The sequence below is a fragment of the Hylaeus volcanicus genome, chromosome 1, assembly GCF_026283585.1.
Source record: "Hylaeus volcanicus isolate JK05 chromosome 1, UHH_iyHylVolc1.0_haploid, whole genome shotgun sequence".
Taxonomy (NCBI): Eukaryota; Metazoa; Arthropoda; class Insecta; order Hymenoptera; family Colletidae; genus Hylaeus; species Hylaeus volcanicus.
This window is the reverse complement of record NC_071976.1, coordinates 10,896,313-10,905,472: the sequence shown is the minus strand read 5'-3', so window position 1 is coordinate 10,905,472 and position 9,160 is coordinate 10,896,313. Positions and strand designations below refer to the sequence as shown.

General features: G+C 41.8%; 2 protein-coding genes across 4 annotated transcripts in view; one reads left to right on the top strand and one right to left on the bottom strand.

Moving 5' to 3' along the window:
• Positions 1 to 853, top strand: part of LOC128878299 (uncharacterized) — a 2,405-nt gene extending 1,552 nt beyond the window's left edge. For 2 of the 3 annotated variants that reach the window (XM_054126417.1, XM_054126398.1), the window contains one exon: positions 19 to 853. In XM_054126417.1, coding sequence (XP_053982392.1) covers positions 19 to 779 — 761 coding nt within the window. In that variant the 3' untranslated portion in view covers positions 780 to 853. Of the gene's footprint in view, positions 1 to 5 lie in introns of all 3 variants that reach the window. The other variant, XM_054126407.1, reaches the window with a different exon arrangement.
• A 1,725-nt stretch (positions 854 to 2,578) lies between these two features.
• Positions 2,579 to 5,082, bottom strand: LOC128884606 (3-hydroxyacyl-CoA dehydrogenase type-2-like). Its single transcript, XM_054138091.1, has 4 exons — positions 5,068 to 5,082; positions 4,818 to 4,979; positions 3,322 to 3,748; positions 2,579 to 2,778 (listed from the first exon to the last, which is right to left on the bottom strand). The coding sequence occupies exons 1-4, from the start codon at positions 5,080 to 5,082 to the stop codon at positions 2,579 to 2,581; spliced, it is 804 nt and encodes a 267-aa protein (XP_053994066.1).
• Between the last annotated feature and the right edge of the window lie 4,078 nt (positions 5,083 to 9,160).

Sequence of the window (9,160 nt, the reverse complement as noted above, 5' to 3'; positions counted from 1 at the left end):
CTGAGGCTTCCTCCGAAGGTTCAACTGAGGCTTCCTCCGAAGGTTCAACTGAGGCTTCCTCCGAAGGTTCAACTGCTTCTTCCTCTGAGGATTCCTCTTCTGCTGCAACCGAGGCTTCTTCCTCTGAGGATTCCTCTTCTGCTGCAACCCAGGCTACTTCTGGATCTACCCGTAGAGCTAACGGAGCTAGCTCTGGATCTGGAAACATCTCATTCGGTATCAACAGCTCTGGATCTAACGCAACTACCCGCAAACCTATATTTTCTTTTGGTAGCAGTTTTAAGATAGGCGGAAGGGGAAAGAGAGAAACAGTCGGCGGAGGTATTGGCGCCAGCGGAAGCATCGACGTATCTGTAGACATTGGAAGCGCCCTGTCTGCCATCCCTGACATGATCAACAGCATGCAATCCATCTTGTCCCACGTTAATATTCCGAAACTCCCCTCGATCCCCACTATACAATTGCCAGATTTGAAATCGGTTAGCAATGACGTTCGCAAGGACATCGAAAATGCCAGGAAGACGGCCGCTCAAGCCATCCAGGCTGGAGAGAACAACATCGCCCAAGCCATTCCCAAGGCTTTGAACAGGATCATGAAGAGCACCGAGCCTATTCGTGGAATCATAGGACTGGTACAGAAGGTCGTCAAATCGTTCGTCGAAATCGCGGTGAAAAAACCGATTGCCGTCAAGAGGGCCATCATTGAAGACGTTATCATGATTGTCGGACAGGTCATTAGGAATCTGATGAATCTCGCGGCTCAGCATATGCGATGCTGAAGGGTTTAGCTGAAATGAATTACGTATATGTAGCAAAAAATGGTAACGAATAAATAATAGTATTGCAATTGAAATACGATGGTGTTGATTCATTCCCACTCCTTGTAAGCTTATCTTGGTCTTGTTCGCTTGAAATTCTGTTTTTTAACATTTTATCTAATGCTTTATTTAAAACGAGTTTACAGCTGGGAACAGGACTTTTAACATTAGTATCTAGTTAGTTGGATTGACGTTATCTTGTGCATATTGTTACAATGTACATACGACGGAATCCTTATCTCCTCGAATTGTGCGTTGTGAGACCACCAACGACACGGTTAGTAGATCCTGGACAATGGAATTTTCATCGAGTATTTAGAGGAAAAAGAACACTGGTGGAGTGTATTATCATCATTTCCTACTTGAAAAGCTTACATTCCTACCAAAAAAAAATGTCAGATATTCTAAAAAAGATAGACTATTATTTACTACAAAAGATAGAATTTGTTGTGAATTCTAATAAAATCTCCTTCAAGGGTTGAGAATAGAGGAAGGCTACGCAGAGTCCTCGATAAAATTCGTTGTTTATTCGCCTTAACTGTCCAGGTGCAAAAAAGGTGAGAAAGCTACGCGATGCTCGATAATGACGTCTTGGCTGACCGACTCATCTCCGACGTCCGTAACAATCTGCTTCCCGCCTTATAAAATTGTCATCGCGTGTGCATAAAACATGAGGATGTTCCAGGACGCGGGAACGCTCCTCTGTGCCGCGAATCTACACGTAGAAATATGAAAGAAACCCTCGACTATGTAGTTCTCATGATGCCTGTAGGGTTGTCGATGGAGACTCCGGTTGCTGCGGGTTCGGGCGGAGAGTTTCGCGAGAGGATGGCGACCGTGGAGGAAAACGAATGGTGCGGGAAAGGAAAGGGTCGCTCGAGCGCGTATTTCCACATTGCTGCCTCCATCGTGAGCGTTAAAATACATTTTCCTACGAAGTGTCGTCACGGGAGGGCCTCCAGCTGCTGGTCGTGATATTCTACATGCGTAATGCTCGCGCGGATATTTCCATACATAAATTTCATCCGGGTGAAAGTAGGTGGCGGTGCGGTTGCACGTCGTCGCTGATGACGCCGTCTTCAGGACGTGCTCGAGAATCCGTTAGCTGATCGCGTCTCTCCACGGTTACCAGGCATCATTTTTATCGCGATATCTCTATCCGAATTTCTCACGAATCGATATCGGTTGGGACCTTGTCTAGTTTTAGGGGTCAACGAAATTTCGTTATTTTTCTTTTCAAAGTAAATTCAGATGCATAGTAAAAGATCTGGGTAGTACAAAGAAGGACGAGGTTTGTTTGATAACATAGCGAAAACATTTATTAGTTGAAGATCTTTTAAGATACAAGGGTTCCTCTCAGAGTGGTATGTTTAACTATTTCAAAGATGAAAGCTCGGTGGAGATGAGACGTCGAGCTTATCAGAAATAAATAAAAAGGGTTTCGAACCTCTGCAAACGCTAGTATGGAGTTGATGCATACGTGCAGTTTTCCTTCAAGAGAACATTTTTTCAACAAGAGCTGCAATTCGAATAGATAGCATTTCGTAGCTTTAATTCTATTTGTCAATTCTATCTGCTTACTTCCCTGTCCAAACTGACATTAAGCACTATTTGTAACCAACCACTTACGCATCAACCCACCAAATGATATCTCAAAGTGTTGCTGAATTTCGATATTTTGTACATGGGATTCACCTTGTTCGCGCAATTAAAAAATTGCGACAGAAGTATTTACGTTTCATTTACATCAGAAACGACAGTTAACACTTCCCATCTTCTTGCTGGCCGTCTCCAGTTTGGTTGTACCTAAAGCCCATATCGATGCGAATGTTCTCACCGTTGATCAAAGGATTCTCGATGCACGCTTGGATCAGATGAGCAACTTCTTCGCTGCATCCAAAACGCCTCGGTGTCAGCTTCATGGTGATCCACAACTTCTTCTCTTCTGGTTTCAACGAAGCTGAACGCACGCGATTATTTGAAAACGAAGCCGCGACTGCGATTTGTTAGGACTACTTAAAATAAATATTGTATTATTTTGTTATAACTACATATTTAAGGGGAGCTTTCTCGAAATTTAGATGAAAATTGTTATTTCGAGCATATGAATTAACTTTTACTATCGTGAATTTTGGAGCACACCTATTGTTTCTAAAATTAAAATCAAACTTCACTGCGTTGCCCTGAAACATGTTTGCTTGGAAGCATGTATTGTAATTCTAATTGTATTTGCTATAAGTGTTGAGCCTAGTTTCTCTTGAAGCTCGTTAATGTTGGATTTCTAAGTAATCAAACACTTCAACATTTTATACCTGAAATCACCAGTGAATTCAAACAAAAGAAACCAAAGGGAATATCAAATGCCAAAGAAATTACTCTTCCTGTTCCTTATAAATCAAGGTTTTCTTGAAATTAAAATTCTACGAATTTCAATATTCCATTAATTCAATCTTTACAGTAACCAAGAAAGAATTCGAAAACCATAGGCTTCCCATCGATTTACCTGTCATGGGGCTCTCGATGAAACCGGGGCACACGCCGACAACGCGTATTCCTCTCTGCGCGAGTCCTCTGGCGAAGGGTATCGTCATTCCTGCTACCGCTGCCGATGCACCACCGTAGGCGACGTGTCCTGGTGGCGAGTCGAACGCTACCGTTGACGAAAGATTGATAATAACGCCTCTCTGCCGATGCGCGTCTGGCTTGTTCTCCGCCATCATGCCAACCATTAGGCGGGTGACGTTGAACAACCCCCACACGTTGGTGTCGAATAGACACCTGTACAGATCGGACGAGTGAGGCTTTTTCTGCTTGAAGTCGTAGAGTGGCTCGGCTCCGAAGACAGCAGCGGCGTTCACGAGCACATTCACTCCCCCGAATTTCTCTTTGGTGCATTTCATGCTCTCCAGCACGTCCCTCTCGCTTCTCACCTGTAAAATGGTTTCGTTGTTGGGAATTTATATGGAAACCGTTCGAGAAGAGATTTAAAAGTATCTAGAGGAGTTTGATAGAGGCTATAAACAGACCTCTACTTTACATCCACCCGACTGGTTCAGTGATTTCGGAGATGTGAAAGCTACGAAAAAGATGGTTTTTAGAGGGACGCGTTTAAAGTTTTAAGAGACATTCGGGATAAGGCCGCGACGCTCCCTTCGGAGTATTATGGCTTCGGTAACTTTTTACGTATCGACGTAAAGTTTACAAGACATATTTTCGCGATACTTTCAGGAAATTCAATATAAACAAAATCGAGTCTTTTTACGTTTTCAATGGGGACTCTATTCCTTCAATATTATTAATATGTGTCATCAGTACTGTTGAGGGAAGAAATATATATATATATATTATATAGTTTGATACATAAACACTTCTACTTCAATGAATTTTAATTTTGATATTTAACATTGATCAATTTATATTGTCCTCCATTCAGCCGTCAATATGGCTGCTGTACTACGAACAACCACATCGAAAAAAAAGTCGTGATGTTATTAAATTCTCGAATGCTGAAAGTGCTGACGGCCTAGAAATTTAAAGACGAAGTTGTCCAATATCGGACAATCTGCGTGACAACAGAAGGTATGTCCACAAATGGTCCGAGGGATTTAATGAAGGCAGAAATGAGCTATCAGATGTCCGTTGCTCGGGAAGATCAGTACAACTCTGACTTTGTAACCAGGCAGAAAATTCTACTTGTACAGAGAACAAAATGGTTAATACTGCAATTGAAGTGTCTTATTGTTGAAGGTTTACCAAGAGAACTTTGAGATTTTATTTTTGAATAATAAAGTACGTATGCCATTTAGCTATTTATTTATCCAGGGGTAATTAATACTCGGACTGGAAGTGATCAAACCTGCATCTTTGAATTACCTCTTCATAAAAATCAGAAGTAATAGAAAATATTTGCAACACTCTAATTCTACAACTTTAGATAGAATAGCTCGGTTTATTCCTGTGAAGGAAATGGAACGAAATTTTGTGAGGGACTCAACTTACGTCTGTACACGAGAATAGAGCTCTTTCGCCCATTTTCTCGGCAACTTTAAGTCCATTGCAAGATATATCGGCCAACACCACTTTACCACCCCCACAAAGAATCTTCTCGGCGATGGCCTTCCCAATACCGTTCGCGCCTCCCGTTATGTAGGCAACGATGTGCTGAAAATAATATTCAATCGTCAATTCGCTTTCGTCAGTCCACAACGGGAAGAATCGTTGATTATTGATGCGATCATCATCGCTTTACCTGCATTTTTCCCATTTTGGCATCCCTCGGTTGGTACGCTCCCTGAGGTTGAAATTGAATTTCCCTTGTTCCTTAACTTCTTCTCGATCTAAGAAGATTTCAAGTTAGTAGAGTACTTTGGACATTCTGAAAGAAACTTTGAAAATCTTCTGGAATTAATCGAGCAATTCCCAGCGTTCTCTTCTCGAGTGAACATTACATTGCACTGTTTTCCAGTAAAACAAGATTTATCAGACAAATAATGTAGGTAAAGAACATTGACTCTGAGCATCAGTGATCAAGTGTCACACGACAACTGACAAGTGTCATTATTATACAAGGTGGAATTTTATCGAAACATAAAGAGTGATCCACATCTGAATTAAGTTAGAACATCTTTTATGATTAATACAGAATCCTTTACCGAAATTCCTTCATGGTGGTAACTCAGAAATCACGTTGTCTGAGTTGTATTGTTCTAGAGATATATGTACATATAAAGATGACGGAGATGTCCTTTACGAAACACAAAAACGCAACGATTTATGATGCTCCTTTTAGTATTCGATGCTTATCGACTGAAACGTGTGCTCGTGACTCACCGATTGTCCGCTGTACCTCTAGATTTCTCAATCCATCGGTTTATTTTGAAACGTTTGAAATGACGATTCTAACGATGAAACAGATGGCACTCAAACGTGAACGACTGTCATTCTGTTTGTATTCAGCGTTGTTCGCGAATGTAACCAGAGATACGGTCTAGTTTACAACGTAATTGCACTTCAACGTAGCGCACTTCAAACGGGACTAAAATTGTAATCCCAAACAGTTTATTCAACTGAGATAATGCGGGGTTTCAAAGTGATTGAAGATACACGAAACAGTGATAAGGGAAAATTGCATGGCTTTCGACTCTCTACATGACCATTTTTTCCCTTTTTTTTTTAAATGGAAATTCACTCTAAAATGTACACCTTTTTATCAGGAAATATTGGATTTTATTGTGAAATAATTATTAGTTTGGTACTAACTTTGGATTTGTAAAATATTGTTTGAACTTTTCATATTTTACTGATTAATGAAATTGTCTCCATGTCTGTTGGAATAGTGCATGGATGATTATACATAATTGTACACAGTATACATATATATTTTTGCTTATGAGATTAATTATGAAATTGAAAATGAATATTCTTGTTCATGGTACTTGGAGAAGTAGTGTGCTCTTCGTGTACATAATAGTGTACTATCTATTCGGCTGCACTTTAGTTTGGCGGACCTAAAAATAACCATCTATTCTAAAACATATTAAAAACACTTTTGATGGATTCTGTAATCTCAGACCATTACTACAAAATTGTTAATTATAGAAAACGAAAAGGTTTTTGTGGTATAGCGAGTCTAGAGTGAAGAGTCTAGAATCCTCTAATATTTGTTTAGGAATCGTTTTCTGTTGCGCGGATATTCGATGGAAATAACGATCTGTTAAGGCAGCAACGTCAGGCGGACGGTATAACCTAATTCTCGACGATTAAATGCAACGGTTGCGATAAGGCTTGTAAATTGAGCGAATTATATGCCGTTGGTACCGTTGCTCGACGTAGCCTCGGCCGATTAACATGCGCATTACGCGAGGTCGGAACGTTCAACCTGACATTTGCATTGGAACGTGTCGAACAACCTGAGACCTCTATAACACCTGGTGCCTCGGATTACTTGCAACTCTCTGCTTTATTGATCGAAAACCGCATTCTTCGGGCCTGTACACCACCCCAACATTGAGAAAAAAGGCAGCACGAAAACGTGCAGAAGAGTACAATTTTTTGAAATGTCTGATATTCAGTATAAACACCTCTTCAGACTTGACAGAAAATATACGAGAAATATAAACGATCGCGTGGCCGCGTTGGTCTTGAACGAATTCTTGGTTCGTATGCTCGACCAATTTCAATCCTTCGCTACTTCCAATTTCCTGCGCGTCATTACCGGTGTTCGTGGAACCCTCGGTCACGAGAAATCTTACAGGGAGCCCGCTGGAAGAAACCAGTCCTACCCTAACTGGTGTCGGGAGCTTCTGCTCGCGACAGCCATCGGCTTTCGTTCTTCCATCGTGCCCTACCCCGACCCCGCGACCAATCGTCCCCCGCAGCCAACCGATATTCAAGCCGGTAGCGAGAACTACTCGCCGCCCACACACGACGTCTCCACTGTTGCGTATCGAGCGTAGAGGAGCAAGCTCGCACAGCCTCATACCTGGATCCTTCGTTTTGCACACGGATGCGAATCCTGGAGAAACGCGGGGGTGGAGAAATGAGGTGGCTGGCTGGATGGCGAGGGGGATAGGAGGTGGATAGGACGCCGTGGCTGGGACGTGAGTACGGCCGAGAGGATCAGGGGATGGGGGCAGAGGTCGCAGAGGTCGGACACCACGTAAATTGCATACCCGATTGCGGTCTACTGAAGAGTGGCGCCCTCCGCTGGGCAACCCCCTCCTCAGACCGTACCAACCCCAAACTGGATCTAACAAGCCAGCAACCACAGGCTAGGTTCAGCTTGCAACGGGACTGCCACCTCTGGGGACTGCCGGCGGGTAAAGCCGGTGAACTGTCCCTCATGTCCTGACTGGAAGCCCCTGCTTCCTTTCTGTCGCGCTCACCCCTTCCCCGTCCACCCCTTCTTTAGCCGTGAAAACCTTCGAACTCATCCACCCGACCTAACAAGCTCGCTTACCTTCAGCCTGTAAACCTACTGACGTCGCCATTGTGTACACCTTTCGGGTCGCTGTTTCTCTGATCGCGACGTCCGATAATAAGTCGCAGGGACAGGCTTAGCCGAACGCTCTTCGGATAGAGACGTCTCTCGTTTAGGGGAATCCTCTTTGGTTGGATTTTATTCTCTTTGCAAATTGGACGGGTTTTGATGCTGTCGTTAGGAAATTTATTATTCTTTTCTAATAAATTATCGCTGGAGTGTTTATTATGTAGTTAGAGCAAGCATACACTCAATCCCATAAATATTCGTACCTTCTATGTCAATTGAAGAATTGACAATTACCAAATGAACTTTTCATTATAAATATTTACATAAATAAGGTCATACATTTATATATTTATATATACATACAGTTGGAAACATCAAACCTTCCATTTAATTTAAACAAATTTCCTCGATAGATATAGTACGAATATTTAAATAATTAATTCTCCCTCGTTATTAATTCTGTAAATAATTAAAAATACTTAAATTCTAAACTAAAATTCCCCCTTCGTAGATTACAGAACTCTCGAGTTTCTGAACCACTATCGACTCTAACGCAGTCATTCCGAACTCTGTTCGCGCGATTATCCTGTATAGTAATCGGCGGATTTTAGGGAACCACAATAGCAACAATGAAGCGAAGACTTTAACGAGTCGCAACAGTTTCAAGTCAGGCGTCACCTCCGTGGCTGCTGAAGACAGAAAATCCCCGCCTGCCATTTTCCTGCAGAGCGAACGTTCTAGTTAGCGGACGCTCTAATTATCGCTTCTGGGTGGTACAGTATAAAAGAAACCATTTCGCGATAAGTGCCACTGGCAGATCCGAGTGACATATACGAAGACTTAAATAAACTAGAGTAATCATCGCGCGGAGCGACTACTCGTCGGAAGCTATGCTTTGTTAAGGGATGTCTTATTGTTGTTGACATCTAATTGGTGTCGAAACCAGTGTCAATGCTTGTGAAAGCTCCTCCTTTCTACCTGCCTTTCCTTTCTATTGTCTATTGTTCCATTTTCTATTGACCAAATATCTAAGCAATCTGTGCGCTTCATTAATTCTAGAGTTATAAATAATTAAATACGAAGACTGACAATTAGGTAGGAATTATTACTGCGTTTAAAATTTAATCTGCTTTTAAATCAAGAACAATCACATGAAAGTATAGTAGTTTTAAGAAAACAAATCTTTAAAAATCCTTTATAATCTCGTGATATTGCTTCTCATTTTCGTACCAGTTATTATTATCTTTTAAACAACTGCTCGAACACATTGCACGCCTAATGAACGTAAATAACGTATGACTCAACGACAAGAAGTAAAGGAATAGAGGAAACGCGTTCACGATTGGGGAAAACT